Raw genomic sequence first — 23,328 nt, 5'->3', positions numbered from 1 at the left:
CTATACTTAAACTGAGCTTTTTTTCTTATCATCTTCATAATAGTGTAGTTCATGGGTTTGAATATGAAGTGTCGTATTAATTAACATTGATATAAGAGCTTAATTTAGGGAAATATTTGAGGTAATGCTGAAAAGATTAGGGCCATTTTGAGGAAAGCCTTCATCTCCATATTTTATCCTAGGAGTTGGGGACCCATTGAAAGTTCTTGAGGAGTGGATTGTGCACTATATTCTCTCTGTGTTTTAGGAAGATATTTCTGACCATGATATGTTGGAGGAATTCGGCACTAACGATTTGTGATGAATAGTTATTATTTTACTATAATTAATACCCATCACAGGCTGCATTTATAAATGCTTGGGTTTTAAAAAAATAATGTATCTTTAATCACATGACTTATACTTTGAAGTGGAATCACTGAGTTTTTGAGAATTAAAGATTGAATTGACATTTGCAAACAACTAAAATGTCTACTGATAAGATTAATGTGAAGTGCATATTAATAGCTTTGGAGAGAGAGTCGATTTAATGTCTTAGTACGAGGTAAAGAATGGTATGTATGGAAAAGGAAAAGAGCATGCTTAAGACAAACACTTGAAAACATAATGCTCATTCTGAATATATCTAAGAACAGATGTGTGTTTATATTTTTTGAGTATGAATGAATATTGTCCTTAAATTTGAAGCACATTTCAAAACATTCCTAAAATATTAATTCTGATATTTGGGTAAGGAAGACTCAAGATATTTAAGAGAAAATACCATGTTTATTTTTTTGGATTTTTGTAAAGAAAACTTTACTTTCACTTTCTAGGGAATACCTGAGTTAGTAGTTAGAGAAGTTTAAAAGGGACCTACAGCATTGCCCTGCTTTGGTTGTATTCACATTACTGACTTTGTATGGGAGGTTCACCAGCTGTTTGACTGGCAGGAGCAGCAGCTTTCACTTCAGTAGTTTATAATTCCTGGCTATTCTAGGATAGTTTGCACTTCACCAAGCCTCAGACAGGTCAGGACATTTGGTAGGAGAAGGTTGAAAGACAAAGCAGCAGGCCTTGGGTTCTCGACCTTTTTTTTGTTTTTTAATTAGAAAATTATATTTTAATTTGTGCTTAGAGTTTTTAGTAATGTGCTTGTATTACATGTAGAAAGCATTCATCAACCTAGAGGAGTTTTAAAATGTCAAAACCAGGAAAAGCTACTTTAAACCATGGCTTGGTTCCTGTTGATCTTAAAAGTGCAAAAGAGCCTCTGCCTCATCAAACTGTGATGAAGATCTTTAGCATTAGCATCATTGCCCAAGGCCTCCCCTTTTGTCGAAGACGGGTAAGTCTTGCATCTGAAAAACAGGAATGTTTATTTAAATCAAGTACTTCTGCTTCCTTTAGTGAAGAAATGCTTCAAATTTCTATTGATATTTATAAATAAAATTATCAGTGCATTCTGTAGCCAAATAAAACTTATATATAAGCGGTAGTTATAATAGTATGATAGAGGCCTGGAAGGCAGGGTTACTCAATCCACTTTTTTTCTCACTTATTTTTCTTGATATTAGAATCATTTAAATTTATTTAAAATTGGTAAATGTAAAAAGGATGTTTTAAAATACGTTAGCAAATACTAAAACCCCCAATTTGTAGTTTTTATTCTGTGGGAAAAGCAAGAAACTGGTGATATTCTTCTTATATATATATGGGAACTACAGCGTTTAGCTCTTTTAAAGAGTATTCCAAGTTCCCTAGATTTATCTGGCCCTTAGAGCTGTGTTATTTTAAATTGCTATTTTTTTTTAATTCAAGCTTAATGTAATAGGTACTTTACTTTTAGCTGTTATATAAAATAAAAATAGCATGCTATTGTGTGGCAGTTACGATAGAGTTTATATATAGACAATCCTGAACTAACAAACATTTTGTAGAACTTGTGCTAACGTATAATCGTTATGATCTATTAGATATTTTTCAGGATGACATTCTCTTCTCCATTACCAAGTTCTGATCCCATTAATATTAGCAGTTTTATTGTATTTTTTTGTGTTAACTTGGTATTGCTAGTTTGAATTATTAACCAGAGTGATACATTTTTAGATCTAAAATATGTTTATGATCCTGAACTCATTAAACCAAGAAAACACCATAAAAATCTGAGATCAAATGGGTGTTTGCATCTAACAGTGCTATTAATGTTTTAGTTCCCTTTTTACCTTTTTTTTCAAAAAAAAAAAAAAAAACTAAAAGGGAAATATTCTACTAAACAAGTATATTAACACACAACGCCTAAAAAATTTTTTCTCCTTAGTGAAAAGAATCTTTTATTTGCTGGGACTTATTAACCTTTGTAAAAATATGTTTTCAAATTATCTTAGTTCCTTTTGAGTAGTTTCCACTTCTACTCCAGACAAGTGGTAGCCATGTTGAAAAACATTTTGAATGAGGTTTAAATGTAATACAGTTTCAGCATTGAAAATGGAATACAAATATCTCCATCACTCTTTAATTTTCTTCTTTAGTATGTTGTTAGAAAGGGTTTATTTTGTCTTCTTTCACTTTGTCACTTTTGTAACTTCTGAATGAGGTCACTATTCTGATTTAAGCATTTACACAGGGACCTCTAATAGCTTTAAAGTCACTAATAAACTAATTTATTATTTTAACACTTCCATAAAGGAAAATACCAACACAAGTAAATTTTTAGATTGAGGAAAAGAAATGTGAGTTTTTTAAATGAAAGGATTAAGATACTTAAAAACAAGATAATCTGGTTCTTTGTTGTTATTTCTAATAAATTCTTAGGTACAATATATGGTAGATTACTTCATTATGTCATAGTTAATGTTTTCTACCTTTATTTTCTAATATACGTGAAATTTAAAAGGCTCAGAAGCAGCTTCTATAAGAAAAATTAATAGAAAACTTCAAGGCTTTCCCTGAGGGCTTCATAGGGTCACTATGCAGCTTGACTTTTCTAGGTTACTATGTTATGTTAATTTATAGCCTTGCATTTGTAATAACTGAAGAGAACTAAATTTGAAAAATAAAAATCATGAGAACATTTTCTTTGGAAGATAGTTAAAAAACACATTTAGTCTTAGACTGCCTGCCTGCCAGGAACTTGCTATTGCATAACTCATTGACTCTGAGTACTAGAAATATTAGAGAGATAGGGTAATTATATATACCCCCCCCCCCCCATTTCAGGGCTGGTTAATTTAGATAGTTTTTAATTGATTTACATGTTCTTTGTTATTTAATTTATTCACTTTCCTTTGGTAAGTTGATAATTAACATTTTTAAAATTTTATTTTTCTTTATCAAAGATTTAAGAAAACTTTTGGTATGATATGTAATTAATCCTTTTTTTTTTTTTTAAGTAACATCCAGTATATTGCTTACACTGGGTATATTTTGCTTTCAAGCCACTTTTTCTACACTGACAACAAAGTACACAAAGCAGAATGATTTCTGTATTTTGTAGGCAATTTTTTTTTCCTTTTCAATAGTGAGCTACTGTGCACTACAGTGACCTCTTACCAAAATGTAGCAATCTTATTAAAATTTGAAGAACATGATACATTCCTCCAGCCCTCATAGAGGTTCATCCACTTAATGTTTGCACAATAAAAAAAAAACTTCAAAATTTGTGAAAAATCCTTTAGTTGCTATAACTTCAATGTACATCTCTCGAAATGTTTTCATAAAATTTATTTACCTCACTATTAAGTATAATATTGGTATTGGTAGTCGAATTTATTTTTATATAAATTATTCTAGTCTTTCATCAGAGGTATTTTGGAATTATACTAACAATTGTAAAGAAATAGCAATCTAGCTGTTAACTGGTTACTGTAAATCAAAATATTTTTAGTATTAAGGTCCTCATTATTTATTTACATTTGCTTAGACATTCTTGGTAATAAGTTTCACTTGGAATACTTTTTAAAAATGTAGAATCCTGGGGCATCTGGGTGGCTCAGTCGGTGAAACGTCCAACTCTTCATTACATCCAGCTCTTGATTTTGACTCAGGTCATGATCTCAGGGTTGTGGAATTGAGCCCTTGTTGGGCTTAACACTTTGCATAATCTGCTTGGGATATTCTCTCTCTCTCTCTCTCCCTCAGCCCGTCCCCCTGGTTGTGCGCTCTCTATAAATAAATGAAATAAATAAATAAAATCTTTAAAAAAATGTAGAATCCTAGGTTCCCCTCTTTTTGGATAGTTTTATGTAAGCGATCTGGATTAAGGTTCAGGGATCTATGTGTATTTTTAAAGCCCTGTAGGTAATTGAATCAGATAATTTGAGAGTACTAGTTGAGTACATAACTTTTTATTCTAAAAGAACTGATTCTCCTTGAGAGTAAGAGAAATTTTACAGGAAAAACTTATTTATTCTATAAAATCACTGGATATTTTCAATTTTCTTTGAAATTGGAATGCCCAATTATGGTAATACTGTCTTTCTTAAATCCTAAGGTATGTTATTTTTTCTCATTATAAACATAAATAGGAATGTTTAAAATGTGAAAAAATAATGTACCTTAGATAGAGTTTGATGTTATTTTATAGCTTATTTGGTAGCATTTTTTTTTTTTTTTGTAAGAGAAACAACATCTTAACAATAATAGTAAGAAAATGTATTTCAGTGCTTGAATCACATTTCTTAACACCTTTTGTTTGGGAGATTTTAAAACATTTACAGTATTTTCAGAAGATTACTCTTCATTGTTATTTCTTGGTAGAAATTTCCAAATGACATGAAAACGACAATGGATATTGGGCTTTTAAAGATACCTGACTGTGCTGGCATATAGACAAAATATCATTTTTAGAGTGCCATATATATGCTAGGTTTAAACCAAGCATTGGCAACAGAGCTAGTCAAAATACCACATTTAAAATAATTTTCTTTAAAGTGAAAACAGAAATAAAATTAGAATATTTGTGTCATTTGAGAAAATGTTAATAGCACTCTGTGTATTGTTATTATTGCAGGTTAGCTTAAGTGAAACTATTTCTGCAAAGGGCCAGTAAATATTTTAGGCCTTGTGGACTTTAAAGTCGCTGTTAGAACTACTCATCCCTGCCACTGGAGCATGAAAGCAGCTGTAGACAATACTTAAATGAATGGCTGAATGGACACAACTGTGTTTTAATAAACATTTACCTGCAAAAGAGTGAAATCTGGATTTGTATGCTTATAATGATACTATAATAAATCTCCTGCGTATGTCTTTTTTGCTTGTATATAAGTTTCAGCTCATGGTAAATTTTTAGAATGAGGTTGTTAAGGCTGTAAGTCTTACATTTTCTTTAAAACTATCATCCTCTCTTCTAATTCTTTGTGGTTATGTAGAAAAAAACTTTGTGTAGCTACCTGCTAGAATTTTAGCTACTACTTAGTATTTCTCTTCATAATATACAGTATTAGTATAATAAAGCTATTAATAATTGCCATCTTTTTAAAAAAACTCACTATGTATTCTAGGCACTGTTTTAACTCTTTTGTATATCTTAACCAACTTAATGCTTAAATGACTTAAATGTTTAAGTACTTTAAATCAGGTATTCTCTACATTCAGTAGACTAGAAAACGGAGGCTCAAATCAGTTATCTTTCCCAGTTTTCTTGGTGAATAATAAAGCTGATATTTAGTAGAGCTCACTAATGCTGCACCTAGTAGCAGTAGCCATTCTCTTTATACATTTGTTTTCATGTGAACTTAACACTTTGCAACTATTAGTATTTTGGAGGGTAAGCCTGGGACCCTATCATTGTTGACATTGTTTCTGTGAGAAAATAGATTCAAAGATTAAAACAAGTAACTTACAAATAACTTTTGATAGCAGAGAACTTTTATAAATACAGGGTTTTTGTTGTAATCTCTTTTAAGAGGTTTTATTTATAAAGTTATCCTATAGATTATGCAATAATTATAGTAATAAAAAACTGGAAATATTTGAACAGTATGCATGTTTGTCTATTGTCTTTGTAAGCTGAGGGATGATCCCTTTTAAAAAATTATTCATGACACTTGTTAAAATGGCAAGATAGACTTTATTCAGGGGCACTCTAGTGATATATAGGTATAGGTAACTACTACAAAGTGAGTAGGGGAGTGAGATTGGGCTCAACCCAAATACAACAAAGAAAAGTGAGAATTTATAGCCAAGGAACAGTTTGGTGAGCAGTGGTAGAAAATTACTAAGAGGAAACATCGGTAGGGGGATTCTGGCTAAACCAGTTTAACAACACCTGGAGGATGATAGAGGATGAGGAACCCAGCAGTCATGAAAGGTGATCATATACCAAGATTGGGAGGATTCTGGTTAAACTGAGTAGGATTCTTGCTGAAATCCCAAAGACAGGGCCTAGTTGAAAAAGAGCTCAGTGAGCCTATCTAGATTTGGTCAAGAAGAGAATCTTTGGCAGGCAACAACTGGACAGATCAACCATCCTCAAACTACAGTGCAGTATCATTCTCATCAGCTTCTTCAACTAGCACTTTTGACAACGAGGACAAAAATTTAAAACAACATTGTACCTCTCTGAGCTTCAATTATGTTTTAAGTTTTTCCTTCATTGTTATCGATGATGATACTAGACACCTATATTCAAAATTCTAACCTCATAAATAAGGTTAATTTAATTAGCTGTTTTTGTATGTGTACTATTCAGTTAGTTTAAGCTGTCTATAATTTTAATCTATGCCCCTCTCATGACTGTTGACTAGTCTATTAGTACCTTTTCAGCAAAGATCTGCCAGGTTTATCAAATAGTTATATTACCTTTGTTTTTAAAAACATCTATAATTGTTTACAATAAGTTTCATTTGTGGGAAGATTTTGTATATATCCGTAAAGTTAGACCATCATAAACTCTGTTGCTAAATCAACCTGTGAGTTATTATCCTTCTGAATTTACTAATCCTGCAAATTCTCCAGATTGAATGGTGATACAGGGAATTTGAATTTTCTTCCAATAATTAATATCTTTTACTTTTCTTTATAAAAATAAGATGTACTTAGTATATACAATTTAGAAAAAATACAATTTCCTAAAGTATTAGTAATACCACTGCTCAAAAGAACCACAGTAACAATTTTAAGTAAATAATTTTTTAGCAATATTAACTTTAATTCATTTTTAGTATATTGCTGGTGGTTTCCCATAATTGTAGTTATTCAAAAATATATAATCTAAATGAATGTTCCATAATTTTCCCACTATTATTGATTTAGACAGTACCTGCTTTGAGCCTTTTTATATATATAAATCTTTACATCTCTTTACACTGATTTCTGGAAGTAGAAGTATTGGGTCAAGGAGTATGAACTTTTTTAGATTCTTGACAAATACTGCTAAATTGTTTTCCAGAAAGTTTGTACCAATTAAAAACTGGTATGAGGGATTTCTAGTGTTATTTTAAAGAGAAAGAAGTCATATTCTAAGCAAATTTATTCCTATGTGGTAAAGTTTTGTGGATTTTAGTAAATTCTCTGTTATTGTATTTCTAATTGTATTATTCTAGGTTTTTATCACAGGGAATTTTTTTTCTTTTTGAGAAAGTAATGAGATAGGTTTATGCTTAACAGCTTCAGGAGGAAAATATGTAAATAGATTAAGAAATTATTAGTTCATGTGATTTTATTTTTTATTCTTTCTGAAAAATATTTGTCATGGACCCATCACCCACATAATTTTCAACTATAATTTTCTTCTCCTCCCAGTTCTAAAACTCAAATCTGTGTTTCTATCTAAACAGATGAGCTGTATGTATAACTTTATGATTTATTACATTATTTTCACTGCAAGTCTTAGGATCATTTCAGTTTTTGTGTCACCTTAATTTATCCTTTTATATTTCTGAATTTTAGTGTGATATTTGCACTGTATAAATGACAGCCTCTCCCAAAGTATATTGCTATTAATAATATCTACGACAAGAGTACTTCTCATACTAACAAGAGCAGCTGCCAGAAATACTTGCCTATTTCTTATAACACTACTACTTAGTTTTACATTTCTGACATAGCTTTGCTGTTAGCCCCAGTCCAGGTTTACCTTTTTTTTTTTTTTTTTTAATCTAGTCCAGCCATGATTAATTCTTATTGGAAGTAGTTGTAGCAAGTCTGCTCTTTTAAAATGTCTTGATGCCTGAAAGGCATTTCATGAAACTCAATATCCATTTCATGGAACTCTTAGCCAATTAGAAATAGATGGATGTTTCCCTAACATACAGAAATATGAAACTTTAAAAAGCCAGCATCCTCCATCTCTTCCCTAGACTGGTCTATTCAGGTGTCCACCAGTTACATTTGTGCCTCTTTCTTTCTAGATCCTTTCCATGACATCACAGTCTAGCTTCTCTCTCTGGTTGGAATGTTTCTCCTGGCACTGATTGCATCCACCGTAGTCCTCATCCATCAGTGGAATATACTGTAATTGTTGCGTTACATTTGGCCCTTAGGCAAATTGTGTACTGCCTAGTGATGTTATTTGATAGCTTTATATAGTTATCTTGTCTCCTCAATTAGGCTATAAACTCTTTGAGTTCAGAAATTATCTTGAATGTCTTTTTATGCTCCTAGTGATATGCAGGAGAAGGTTAATATAAATATTCTTATGACTAATGTGTTGAAGTATGTGTTAAACTTGGAAGATTCTGAAGGAGTTTTTGTACTGTTAAGAATATGGCATGTTTTTGTTTACTAAATGTTTTAAATGACTGTGCAGCTGTGATTTTGAATATTTCATTTTCTAAATTTAAATAAACTCAGATACAGTTTGACACTTAATTTTAAAAGTAATTACTACTTACCAATTTTGAAAACGAAGGAGAAACAAACATAGGGTAAAGTCATTTCAGTGGTACTTTTGAGATTCTACAGTAGCCCAAAAATGTCAGAAAGTGCTGAAATAAATAAAAAATATTACAATATGTTGGAGAGAAGGAAGAACAGGGTGGTGATTTGAACAAGGCTGGAGAGAGATTTTAATAGAGTACCTGAGTTTTTGTTTTGTTTTGTTTTGAGTAAACTAAAATGTGACTTCCTAAGGCTCTTTTCCTTACATACACATTCCATTGGAACTGGGGGAAAATTGTCATTTTCAACTGATCTGATATGCTTTATTGTCACTACTTATTTTACCAATAAAGGAATTAGTTACCACATATCAGACCATTCTATTTTAAATCCTATCAGTCTTTGTCTTCTTAAGAATGTTTCATGTGTCATGCATAAACATGAGTAAACAATGTAAATTATAAATTTTCTTGAGGTCTTACTCTCTGTACTATGCAAGGTACTAGCAATAAGTAAAAAGGTGATGACTCTTCATCACCTGTACCTGAAGATATACAAAAGTGAAAAATCACAATCCTTTATGCATTAGGTAGTCTAGTGGTAAAAACCAAAAACAGATCTTCACAGTACAAAAGGATAATTGCTTAAATGTGCCCATGTACAAAGTACTGTGGGAGCGTGAGAGGGTCACCCAAGTCTCAAAGTAAATGACTCAGGAAAGGCTTCACAGTAACTTTGAAGTAAAACATGAAGGATATTTGCTAAGCAGATGATCAGAGAAGTGATGGACAGAAGGAACTTGTATTATTGGTTGGGTTCACTCACATCTTGGCTTATCACATTATTTATATTGCTGCAAATTATTTGCTTATATCTTGACATGACATTTTTCAGTTATTAATAACAGCCAAAAAATATGTATTGAACACTTAGAGTCAAAATTTTCTAGAACCTGTGGATATTAACAGTGAACTAGATAGATAGCATGCCATCATGGAGCTTAGGTTCTACCTTATAGAAACAGAAAGGTAGTTATGCGAATGTTTTGATGACAATAAAATAATAATAGTAGTCTAACTTGAGATGCAGAGGAAGCACCATACCTGCCACATATGAACTCATATAATCTTTAAGATAACCTTGTGAAGTAGGTATTGTATCATATTATCTCTATTTTACAAATGAGGAATCTGAGGCATAGCAAAGTTAACTTGTCTTAGAGCTAATAAGTGATGGAACTGAGACTCTACCTCAGACATCTGGATCTAACATCACAAACACTGTGATACACTGACCTTGGTAAGGTTTGTTGAGTGAACAGATCCTTAGTTTCCAAATGTTGTAAGGGTTAGCTTTTGTTGTGTAGTCCTGGGTTTTTAAATGTGTAATTCTTATTTGTTCTCACAATTTATGATGGCCTCAGTATTTAGTTACTGATAACATTACTTTCTAAATATTTTCGTCAAGTGAGGTCTTTATTAGGTTGTGCCTATTAGTTGTCAGATACGACTGTAAAACAAGTTATGATGTGATTTATAAGGCTACAACTACATTGTAGAAATAACTGCCATCAATTGTCATCTCTTTCGTTGATAAACAACGATCTGTTCAAATAACTTAGTACCTTTAACATTACAGGGCCAGGCTATTAAGATGTAGTATGGGAGATAGATGAAAAATATGCTAAAAAAATAATAAACTTGGTACTAAGTCCTGGCAAGGCAAACAAGTATGAAATAAACCAACTGTGCCTTGTCTGCAGACCAGATATCCAGCAAGTCCTGAGAACTAAGAATTTTTTTAAAGTTAGCCAAACCTAACTCTAAGTAACCTAAGATATAGTCAGTTTTATTATTAATCTGAATAGTCCTAACTTTGCTGCAAAAAATACTAATGTATAATATACTGGAAGTGTTCAGTAATATATATGCACCATATTGCTTTTCTAAACTCCAAAAAGTTCTGAAGTCAGCAACACAGCTTTCTCCAAAATTGTGGAACTAACTCCACAGACCTTTGAGTTTTACAGCTATCTCCCACATACAAAAAATGAAATACACTTTGAAATGTCAAAGTAGTCAAAGCCTTAGTCTCTGAGTACATGCATATTTAAATGCTTTAAAACATACATTATATAAATGAATACCTAAATTTTACTAACCTTATTGTAGGCAACTCCATTTAATATGATAGTTCAGAGTTTATTTTTCTTCAGTGATTAAATGTAACTCTTGTTAGCAGACTTTATACATTAAATGAGGAATGAGAATCTCTACCACTTATTTTACTTCTTCCAGTTTTTTCACAGAAAATTAATACCACTAAATTAATTTATATTCTGCTAATATGTATTCTCCATAACTCCCTGTATGTGTTGCTAGTGTAACAAAGATGAGTAAGGCAGAAACCTGCCTTTCCTTAAGGAGGCTACGGACACTTGGCTGTCTCTGGGAGACTTACTCATTGTCCCCATTTTACAATCACACATCAAAATCAGAGGAACATGGATTAATTAACTTATTCAACAAATAAGCATCCATTAATTGCCAGGCACAGTTCTGGGCACTTCAGATACACTAGTGAACAAAGCAGAAACAGTCCTACTTTTTTTTTTTTTTTTTTATAATTTAACACTTTAGTGACCCTGAGAATTCTACCTAGAAGCGGATGGCATATTTGATCTGTTCAGTATGGGGTGTCTCACCCGACTCTCTTATTTACTGGTACACTTTACTAAGTCATCTGGTGGTAGTTTGTCTTACAGCTTCTCCATATGTATGTAAGGCTGCCTACATACATGTGCATGCAGGTACAGACACACTTTGACTTGACAGGACTATGTTGGTGACTTTATATGTATAATCTATTGGTTTTCAAATACTATTAGATAGTATTTAGTACAGAATAGTATTTTGAGGTTCTGAAAGATCAAGTATGATTCTTTTTATTCTTTTTATGTTATTGAAAGGAAACTTTATATCCTAATGGGCACATCTAGTGATTTCTTTCTGGGCTGTTCCTGGGTCAGAATTAGAGCTCTTGACTCTATCTCTGACTTGTGGAAAGTTGCATAAATTAATGTGTGTCTCATGTATAAACCAGTTAAATAATGGTTGATATAGTTAATAGTAAATATGTTTATGGTAGGTGTAAATAATGATAGATAGAATTTAAGGTTTTTTTAATTTATTAGAAATTTCACCATAGATGTAATAGCAGAAAGAACTACCATTTGCGGTAAAGCCAATGACATTCTAAATGTTAGGAGTTACAGTTCAATTATTTCCATTTATAAGTACCTATTGATGCAGTGCATGTACTTATTTGCATGTACAATGTTTTGTTTCTAAGTTGTGAGAAGTAAAATAGATTTTTTTTCAAAAGTAAATCTAAGATTAATAAAGTTTTCTCTTGTGACTTTGGTAAATCCCTAAATGTTTATGTTTATATTTATAAATTTTATTGACATTTATTTGGGTCTAGAGGAAAAGCAATTAGGAGTATTTCTCAAACATTAATACATTAATACTGATTCCAAAATCACATGGCTAGTTATTTATCATTATTATATGATATTTCATAAAATAATAGAGAAATCTATTTTGAGAGAAAAAATGTAATGTTGGATGCAATTTTCTTAAATTTTTTCTCCTTGCTAGTGGTGAAAATGAAAATTGAAACTTGTGGGTTATTCCTATATTTAATTACATTTTTGTGTGTGAGTGATTTCATAGAGTTCACTTGGGAGCAATTTAAGCTTAAACAGCTTTTCTAATAATCTACAGAAATCTCTGCATTATCACCTTAGATTTTCAAATGTCATTGTTACTACTAGTTTGAACATGTAGGGGCAGTATAGTACTGTTTTTGTAAACCTTGTCTGAATTTGTGGGATTTTGAATCTGTAAGTAGTGTTAAAAGTTCGTTCTTCTTTGCAAAAAGGCAGCTATATGCCTTACTTTTTAAAGGATGAATGGGACTATTTCATTAAGTTGAAACTATTCTTTCAATTCAGGTTCTTATGTATATTATCCAAAAGCTTTTATATGATGTAGGCTCATGGCCTTAATCTATATTTGAAGTCAAGAAATATGTTAAGCTACTTAACAAGAAAAAAGTGCACTTTTATCATTAGACAATAAAAATGATAGGTAAGTGGCTTTGCAAAAATAGCAAAATAATTAAAATCAGTGCAGTTTTCCTCCTTTTTAAAAAAACATAGAGAATGCTTCATGAATTTGCATGTCATCCTTATGCAGTGGCTATGCTAGTCTTCTCTGTATCGTTCCAGTTTTAGTATATGTGCTGCCAAAGTGACCACTAATATTTGTGCAATTTTACTCTTAGTCATTCTGTATCAATCTTTTCAAACACAGAGGTTTAACTATGAGAATTTTTTAAGTAAAGTCGTAATTTTTCAATCTGACAACTGAACAAAACTTAGATTACTAAATAGTCTTTTTTTAAGATTCAGGTATTTTTTTCAGTATCAAAATGATTAGGGTTATTACAAAGTTGATAGTTGATAGGTTTTTTTCCATTTAAATTGATTTACGCTTAAAAACAACTGAGTAGTTTTCTTTTCCATTTATTCATTCAGTAACTTCTGTGAGTCAAGAACTGCTTTAGGCATTTGGAGTTACCACCACAGTGAATGAAAACAGACTCCAGTCCTCACCCTTATGGAGTTTATATCAGAATAGTGGAGTGCTTAACAGCATAGATGATAGTCATTTAAATTTGGTATTATATTCTTAGCTTCACCACTTAATAAGCCTCGTTAAATGAGATAATATAAGTACCTACTTCATAGGGTTGTTGTAAGAATAAAATGAAATAACTTATACAAAGTATGATTATATAATAAAAACTTTAATAACTGTTATGAGGTCCACAAAATAGTTTTTTAGATATGTTGGTAAAAATTATAATTAATTCTCCTGACATGATAGTACTTATTTCTTTTAAAGTTAGTGTTTTGAATATTTTTTTCACATTTAGTTTCTTCAAATTGTGAAAGAAAATGCATAGCACCAATTTTGAATAGTCATTTTTCTTAAACAGTTTCCTGAGTGACTGTTAATCTCTAAATGGAAAGCTACTGCACGTAAAAAATTAATGTGATTTGGTTCTACTTTCGTTATGTAGATTCATTCAGTGTGACTATCATATGTTTAAAAATTAACCCCATTATGTCTTACTAAATTAAGGTAACATGTCTATCTTAGTATTTTGTTTGGAGTTTCTCAGATGTTTAGAATAAATATGTTGGCTTCAAATACCATTAAATTAAAACAAAAGGCTGTATATGAATTAAAAACAGTTTATCGATTTACATGTAAGCTGCTAAAATGTCTAGCAAATAGTTTTCATTATGATTTTAAGCTCTGACTCCACTTCTTTCCCTAGAGGCCCCAAAATAAGTTAATTAGGAAGTGGAACATACTTGTTAACATCTTTGAAAACTAGCTTGTCAAAATGGCCCCTGGAATATCATTACTATATAAGAATTGAGACCGTTAAAGAATTGATTCACAAGTCTTAACAAAAATGCTTAGAATTGAGATCTTTCTTTGGTGTGCTAGTTCTCTTTATTTTTTAATTATGTGGAAACCCCATATAGTACCCCCCCCATACACATTAATGAAATTCTCACCCACCCCACCTCTGTATAGTAGCTTATCTGCTGTGTTCATGCTGCAACTGCTGCATTGAGGGGAAGTAGTGTTCTGCCGTTTTCATATTAGCTTTGTTATCATGCAGTATTTTCAGCTGCTCATACTCATTACCATACAGCTGGTATGTAGAGAAGAGAAGGAAGCAAGCAGAAGTTGTACTGTCTACAAGAATAAGAAGCTCTCTTGCAGATGGGGTGCTGGCAGATGGGGCATGTGTTTGAACAGGTTTTACTAATAACAGAGTGCATTAAAAATCATTCTGAAAAAGTCCTAAGGTCAGTGCCATGAATTCAGAGCTTGAGAGGTTGTTCAGCTTTTTGTAGACCTTATTAGAATATTAATTAACTCTAATACAAAAAAGTAATAAATGGCCAACCACAACCTCTTCCAGAATATTTTTATCAGTTTTTTCTTTTTTCATTTTAGAATATTTTCTCTTCAGTGTAATTTAAAAATCATTGATACTGTTCACTACTGTCTGTCATTGTCTTGCACTGTATTTTGTACTTTTCAATATAATTACTTAAAATTCCCAGACTATGGTTATATACAGAAGTATATATACTTTGAGCAATGTAATAACATTCTTCAGCTTTAATATATAAATGTTAAAATATTTCTTAGAAGATGAAAACCAAAGAGGATTTAGAAATGCCTATTTATATTGTTGACTACATTGAAGTTTAAGATGAATTATGTTCTATCTCCATTCAAAGTTAGAAGTGAATGTTATATCCCAAAATGAATCTTTTGTTAAAATTATTACTTACAGTAAACTTTTCATATTCACAAAACCAAACGAAATAGTAATGAAATAACAGTAGCTTTAAAAAAAAAAGTATTTCAGTAGGATCTTATTCCTTTTGATCTTTTTCATTAATTGTAGTGTTTCTTGGTAGATCCTGTCTCAGTGGGAGATCATGATAAAAAGCAAAATAAAGATAGCCAATTATATGTAAAATATGCAGTATTCAGTTTAATTTTAATGGAAATGGCACTTAGCCTGTTATTTTGTTCATAGAGATTAAAATATATATTGCCAAAGTTTTTTTTTTAGGTGATATTTTAATGCTTTTGGTTAACTCTGAAAAACTTTCATGCTTAAGATTTCTTTGTCAGTAAAATGGAGATACAAAAATGCTATCTGTTGTGTTAATACCAATGAATAAATAAAATACTTTGAGATCTGTGGGAAATAATGTACATTAAGTGTTGTTAAAAGTGTGTATATCCCTTTTAATAGTAAAAGTTTATATTCTGTTGGGCATTTTTAAAGGTACAGGAAATCCTAAGCCAGGTTGGCTTTTAATAGCAAAGATAATTGCATTTTGTTGCATATCAAACTATGTATTTTCTTCCAGTTTAGTTTATGCTTTAATTGTGTAACTGATAAATATCCAGAAAATTTTAATACTCTTCCCTGAAGGGGAAATATATGTATATAAATATATAAGATACTATAAATAATACTATTTATAACACAGTACTAAATAAATAATAAATATATAAAATGTGTTGTTCACCTATATTACCTTTCCTTATACTGAAAATTATGAGTTTTTCAAATTATGCTGAAAATTAATAATTTCCAGTTATTTCTGTAATTCTGTCATTATTGATTAAAGTGAGTGCTATGTTGTTCATTATCTCATGTAAATATTATTTATTGATACCCTGATAAGCATAAGGACTATGTGAGGAGATGAGGTAAAAGAATCAAAATAGAAGTGGTCACTGCTTTCATGGAATTTGCAGTTAAATGGGGGAAAGATGGACAAATAATTAATGTGTCTACACTGTGACAAGGCATTGGTTCAAGCACTGTGATTAACAGCTTTAGAATGGGGAGAAGGTGGCCCTGAGAAGGGAATTTGAAATGACCTATACATGGATGGTTCCCATATTTTCGTCTCCAATCTAGACCTTTGTTCTGAGCTCTGGAGCTAGTTGGAGCATATCCTCACCTGGATATCTCAAACCACATAGGATCAAACATGTAGTTTGTCACCCTCCCTCCCCCAGGAAAGAAAAACAAGCAAACACCGACTCTTGTCCAGTATCCTCTCTCATGTCCCATCCAGTTGCATAAGAAACCTAGGTGTCATCCTTGATAATTCCTCCTCCTTTACTCTTTATGACTAATTGATCTGTCACCAAATCCTATCAGTTTTGTATCCTAAACATCTCTTAAATGTTCACTTCCATCTGTCTTTGTTGCACCTAGCTAGTCTAAGCGACTATTATCTCTTGCCTGGCCTGGTGAAGTAACTTCCTGACAGTCTCTCCACATCCACTCTCACTTCCATTCTGGTTTTAACATTACATTTAGAATGATTTTTCAAGAGACATATCTGATTATTCCCTTCCTGTGACCATGTCCAGCATTAGCTTTTCATTACTCCTACAGCAAAGACCAAAATCCTGTATGAGATCTTGCATAACCTAGGTCTTGTGTACTTCTCTAGCCTCATTTTGCACTATCTGTAGAACTGGTATTCTGGGCACTGCAGCCATAGGGATGCCCTTCCCCCACCACAACACACTTTAGTCATTCCTTCAGAGGAGTCTTCTCCGAACCCCCGGACTAGCCCCAAAACTTAACATGATGGATGCGTTGTCCTAACACTGCAGTGTTTACCACAGTCTTGCTTTTGCCTTGTTTTGTTTCATTTGTCTTCCTCTCCTACCATATTGTGAAAGCTCCTAAATAACCATTTAAATCTACATTGGTTGTAATTATGTATCCCAGATAGAATAGAAATAATTAGTTGAAACAATGTAGGATAGAATCATGGAGGTATGTATCAACACTAATATTTACTCCTAGGGAGTGATAACTACACATGGCTGAAATTGACATTTTTTAAAAGATAGATTGGCCCTTACAAAAAGATCTGTGTGGGGCAGCCTGGGTGGCTCAGTGGTTTAGCGCCGCCTTCAGCCTGGGGCCTAATCCTGGAGACACAGGATCGAGTCCCACGTCGGGCTCCCTGCATGGAGCCTGCTTCTCCCTCTGCCTGTGTCTCTGCCTCTCGCTTTCTCTGTGCCTCTCATGAATAAATAAATAAAATCTTAAAAAACAAACAAACAAACAAACCAAAAAGATCTATGTGATGAAATTAAGAAACAGGACCAAAGTGATAACCACATATTGAAGTATATGTTGTATACATACTCTGAACCCCCCCCCCCAACTATTACTTAGTTAATAAATATTTTAGGCTGTCTTATTAAACTAAAAAATTTAAAGTCAAGTAGAAGTCATAATTCCCCATTAAGTGTTTTGAGGTCGTAATAACAGCATTTAAAACAGTTTCTTTAGTGTTGGGATACATAACTTTTGCCAGTTTTCTGTAGTTTTCAGATCATTTGGGTAAGGGAGAAAGACCTAGTACCTTTTCACAAGGTCTTTCCAGTGAGTTACTTGGTGTGTTCTGTTCTAAGCTTTTTTTTTTTTTTCATTATTTCATGTTTTAGAGATATAAAGTATACGGCATGAAGGAGAGGATAGGATATAGTTCGGGGCGGGGGGAGTTAGAAAAGGAAGCAAAACCCATATATTATTGTAAGCACCTTTCATCAGATTTTCTTTCACTATGCCTACTGATGCCTGCTTTACTCTCAATATAATGTCAAAGATAACAGGAACAAGGCTTCACCAAGGAGGCATTGCAGTAGTGAATTAATTCTTTGTCAGGCTGCTCTTGGTAAATTCCCAGAAGTAAAGTGTATCAGAGTATACAATTAGCTACCTACTTTGTCTCTTCTTTCTCGTGTCTTCTGTGACTTAACACAGATTTCATCTACACATCGCACATTTGCATACTGAAATAGCTCAGGAAACATCCTAGAGATTTCTTAACTACCAATACTACTTGCTATGTATGTAGAAACCTTATTTTCATTTTCTATAAACTGGAGACCAAGATTTGTCTGTGTTCAAATCCTAGCCATCCTATTTAGTAGTTATATGCCCTTGGGGAGGTTATCAAAACTCTCTGCGCCTCATCTGTAAAATGGAATAATAGCATGTACTTCATAGGGTCATTAGACAGCTTCAGTGAATTTATATAAGTACCTTGAAGAGTGCTTGTAAGTTCTCTGTATACTTAATTTTCTTAAGAGAACTTCTTTAAAAAAAAAAAGTTGCTTATTCTTTTTAAAGATTTTTTTTTTTAATTAGGGACAGAGAGAGAGAGAGAAGGGGGGGGTAAGGGGGGAAGCAGGCTTCGTGTAGGGAGCCTGACATGGGACTCGATCCTGGGTCTCCAGGATCATGCCCTGGGCTGAAGGCAGCACTAAACCGCTAAGCCACCGGGGCTGCCCACAGTTGATTATTCAAGCTTGAATTAGTTCACGGTATTTTTGATGGTGGGCAGTAAACGAACACTCAAATCAGATTAAGTATAGTGTTTATTTTCCCTTTTCTTTCTTTAGGCTTAAAATATTGCCTTGTGTTTCTTGAAAGTATCTCTTCCTCTTTCTAGCTCTATGCATTGTCATATGAATTGAGCAATTCCATTTATCAATTATATTGATCTGTAATTTTTTATTGACTGTCCTTCCCCCCTGAATTGGGAGTTCTTCCAGGATAGAGATTATATCTTGCTCAATTTTGCCTACTTTTTGCTTTGTGTCTGGCTTTCAAGAACCCTGGCTAAATATTTCTTGAATGTAGCAGATGTAGATCTATCAAAATAAAATGTTTGAGTCACTGTTTAGTTTTTTCTTCCCATCTTGTTTCATCGTTTAGAAAACAGGGAACCCTTATATGAAGCAGGATTCATTTGGGTGAGACTAATAATATTACAGTGGAATTTGGGGTTAGAGTCTCACCAGAAGTTTTTCTCACAGTAATTTCCTTTTTCTATGCTACCTATATAGAAAAACAAATATAGTACGTTTCACAAAGTTAAAGTCTTTGAAAGAAATGAATTGGAGAGTAACTTACATCTTGGTCTAACAGAATCCGTTTTTTGCAATTGTCTAATAAAAGCTAGTTGAATAAAGATATCTTTAAAATACCAGTTAATGTTAATATACTCCCTACATTGTGATCATGATGATTAACGTCTCCATTTAACATCTCTTGAAAAATATGTTCTTAATATGCTGTTTTATCTCTTGATAGAATAACTTTAAAGGAAGGGCTGAAAATGAAGAAGGGTTTGTGTGTGTGTATGTGTCTTTATCCCAAGGGCTAACAAAATATTACAACTTTAAGAATATTCCATAGTTCAACATCTTTTTGCTAGCTTTGACTTTATGTGTATTAGATTTAAGTTGTTCCTCATAGGATTTTTTTTTCATGTTGTAAAAGTTTGAACATGTATTGACTCAAAAAGAATTTAAGATTCAGTTTTCCAAGAGTGTTCTCAAATCACCATGTAACAGTTTTCAACAGACCAGCTGTGTGCACAGAGCAGATCTTAAATTGTAATGCACATTTGTTTATTAGTCATTGTGCCATCATTACATACCATGAGTTCACACAGCTGGAAGGAAACTCATGATATCCGTCCTGCAGAAAGAACTCTTTAGAATCATGTATCAAGTGTGGCATACTTTCAAAGTTAGTTTTTAAACATTTAGAGGCTTTGAGTATTTATAGACAAATATGTTCTTAGATATGAAGGAGCTTTTTAATAAAGAAAATGAATAAAATATTTCTATTATAGTAGTTTTGCCAAGATGCCAAAGTGCTTCTGACCATTGTTCTTATAGTTCACTGCAAATAAAAAAACTACTATAGTTTGTTACCTTTTCAGATTAATAATTATTTTGAAAATACTTCCACGACAGGCAAAATTATGTCAAACCCTACTCATGACCCATCTATTTATAGCATTTTTTTTTGTACTCTACTTTTATTTACTGAATCTTCATAGTCTGTTGGAATTTCCTGAAAAGCCAGGGGATCATGTAGGCATTATGCTAGTCAGATAATTCTTGATTCTTTCAAAGCAAAGAATGTGGTTTGTTAAATTATATATACAGTAATTGCTTTAAAATGTAAATTGATGTTTCGAAAATGCATCTTTAGAATCCTCCTTTTTAAATGTAGTGGGGGCATGATTACTAGGTTCTTTCCTACTTGACAGCTACATCAAACACAAATACTTAAAGAGTAGGCAAGCTACTTTAAGTAAAAAAAATTTATTAAAGATCACCATGATGCACACTTTCTAGAGTAAGAACCTGGGGTGATATATATTTCTTACTGCCCTAGCACCCAACACTTATTAATTTTAAGTGTTTTTGAATAAGTGAAATAAGTTCAAGTCCACTGGCTTTGATTCATAACTAGAGTTTGTTTTATTATTTATTTATTTATTTGTTTGTTTGTTTATTCATAACTAGAGTTTTAAAAGATCAGTTAAAGTTATCTCTTCTCATTTTGAATTCTTCTGGAAAATTCATAAGATGACTGAGATGAGATGTTATATTTTAAAAACTACAATAAGTGAGAATCTGGACTTTATCTGCTAGTCAAATTTTATAATTGGACATAATTATCAGAATTGGGAAACGAACCAGTAGAAGATTACAGAGTTGAGAATAATACATATTTTAGATTAAGCAGATCTTAGATGACTACATGCTAATGAGGGTATACCTGAGTAGGATTGTGTGTAAGGCTATACTAAGCTTTAGTTGAAGGCTTTTTTCCAACTTTGAGATTCTGTGATTATGTTCCAGAATTTTTTATGATCACAGAGATGTAAAAAGTGTACCTTGGGTAAAATCCCTTTGTCTCGAATAACTAAAGGTAACCATATCTTTTTACCATTTGCTAAAATAAGGCTGACAGAGGCCTTGTCCATCTACAGAGATCTGAGACCAACATCTTTTTCTCAAAAAGAATAAATTATCAAATGTAAAGATAAAATTGGAACATAGAAAGTGGAAGAGCAAGGAAATAGAGATATGACACAATAGATACTCCTCCATTCTATAGAATTGAGTTACTAGATATAAAGATTTAGAATAGTGCTTGGCACATGGTACAGATTAATTATTACCTGCTATTCCAATTCTCTTTCCTAAGTTTAGGAATCTTTTTGAATAGGTGCTGAGTTTGAGAGTAAGTATGATGGAAATGGAAGAGTAATTGCTGCATGAAAGAGTTGAAAAGAGTTCAAATACAGTTATATATTCTTTTCTCTGTATCTCTAATTTCAGCAAGTGAGAATTACTTTGTTGTGAGCAATCTTTAATTTTATATACATTTTTGTAAATATAAAGATTATAGGCAAATCTATATACAAAAGTTGTGTCATGTTTACTCTCATTCTAGACATCCTCTAATGACTTCATGTTGCACTTTGAATTAAATCTGAACTCTTGACCATGACTTACAAGATCCTACATAATCTGGCCCTTGGTTACCTGTCTGACATCGTCTTGTACCAGTCACTTCATCCTAGCCAGACTGGTCTTATTCTTGCTGATCCTAGGCTCTACTCTCTCAGTTTGACTTAAAAGTTGTTTCCTGGAATATGCCATTCAAAATTAGCCACACTTCTCTACTACCCTTAGTACCTACTTCTTTCATAGCACCTTGTTTTATTTCTCTCTTAGAACTAAGCATTATATGAAATTGTCTTATTCATGTGTTAGTTTACTTATTATGGGTCTTCCCTCTCCCCCCAAATGTAAACTATATGAAATTAGAAAGCTCATCTGCATTGCTTGCTACCTTATACGTAGAGCCTAGAACAGATATTAGCACATAGTAAGTGCTCAAAAGGTTATGCAAGTGAATTTGTTTATTGACAAGTAAGATGAAAGAGGGAAAAGCTCTTATTAAGCCACTTAGATGACCATTGTGAACATTTTTATGTATTTACATAGGCTTTTCTCTATGCATGCACACAGACACTTAAATATTTGCATGTATATTCTTTATATCATGTGTTTGAATCATAGGTACCTTCTACTTTACAGTAGCCCTTCCCCTAGTTCTGGACATGATGAACAGTTTCTCTGACTTTAACATTTTCTACAATGAAGAATTTTCCTTAAAAGGAGGCTTGAGTCTGGGGGTTGGAAGGGGAGGGAATCAGGAGAAAGAGGTGGGAGTAGAACAAGACAAACCTTAATTTTCCAAGCAAGTCATTCGTTTTTGAATACCAGAGGCCCTTTTCCCACATATTGATGAAAGTCAATGAATCATATAGCCTACTGCCCTGAGTTATGTTTTTTATTGTCTTTTCATCAAGTTTTTGGGAGATTATAAGGTGTGAATGAATATTTATCAGATCTCTTCTTTGTGCATCATTCCCCCCTGTATTCAAGAGAACAAGCTGCTTGTCTGTATGATCTGGTGTAAGTGCCTGCTGAAACAGAAGGACCCCTTTATTAGTCAGTGTTTATAACTAAATAAAAAGTCAACAGTCCTTACACCCACACAATAAAGTTCTCCTTGTACAGAAAGACACATATTATCCCTAAAATGGGAGAATGAGTCATGGCAGAAAGTACTTTTGAAGAAACCATCACTAGTAAGTTAAAGAATATTTTAACAGTATTATTAAATGTTTGCATTAGGAGATATATTACTAAATAGGTTACACCCTAACGAACCTTATAAGACCAATGACTACTAGAAGTCTTACAGATGTTGTTAATTCTTCAAGCTGAGGGCCGTGGTAGTTCCACGAATATCTTTGGTCCACAGACAGTAATTTCCTTTTTACTCAACATCTACCAAAATTCTGTCTTTTAAGCTTAGAAACAAGACTGTTTTATATGACATCTTCTCAGACTATTTGAATGATTTCTTCATTTTCTGACCCCCTATCCTACCCAATTTGGCACTATAGATACTCTACTAGTTTCTTGCCAG

The 23,328-nt window shown here is 32.5% G+C and overlaps 1 protein-coding gene and 1 non-coding gene across 5 annotated transcripts in view; one reads left to right on the top strand and one right to left on the bottom strand.

Annotated features, from left to right (window-relative positions):
* FBXW7 (F-box and WD repeat domain containing 7) overlaps window positions 1–23,328 on the top strand; it is a 233,559-nt gene that overhangs the window by 170,782 nt on the left and 39,449 nt on the right. The window contains exon 3 of one of the 4 annotated variants that reach the window (XM_025439039.3): window positions 8,334–9,097. The exons of 2 other annotated variants lie outside the window; for them this stretch is intronic. In XM_025439039.3, the coding sequence (XP_025294824.1) occupies window positions 8,334–8,396 (63 nt within the window). In that variant the 3' untranslated portion in view covers window positions 8,397–9,097. Of the gene's footprint in view, window positions 1–907; window positions 1,328–8,333; window positions 9,098–23,328 lie in introns of those variants that run through there. One more of the 4 variants, XM_025439038.3, reaches the window with a different exon arrangement.
* Window positions 13,017–13,123, bottom strand: LOC112654903 (U6 spliceosomal RNA). The gene has a single exon (XR_003133455.1). It is a non-coding gene; the product is annotated as a U6 spliceosomal RNA (small nuclear RNA).

This window comes from Canis lupus, chromosome 15, assembly GCF_003254725.2.
Source record: "Canis lupus dingo isolate Sandy chromosome 15, ASM325472v2, whole genome shotgun sequence".
NCBI lineage: Eukaryota > Metazoa > Chordata > Mammalia > Carnivora > Canidae > Canis > Canis lupus.
Note: the sequence above shows the minus strand (reverse complement) of the source record. Positions and strands in the feature narration are given on the sequence as shown.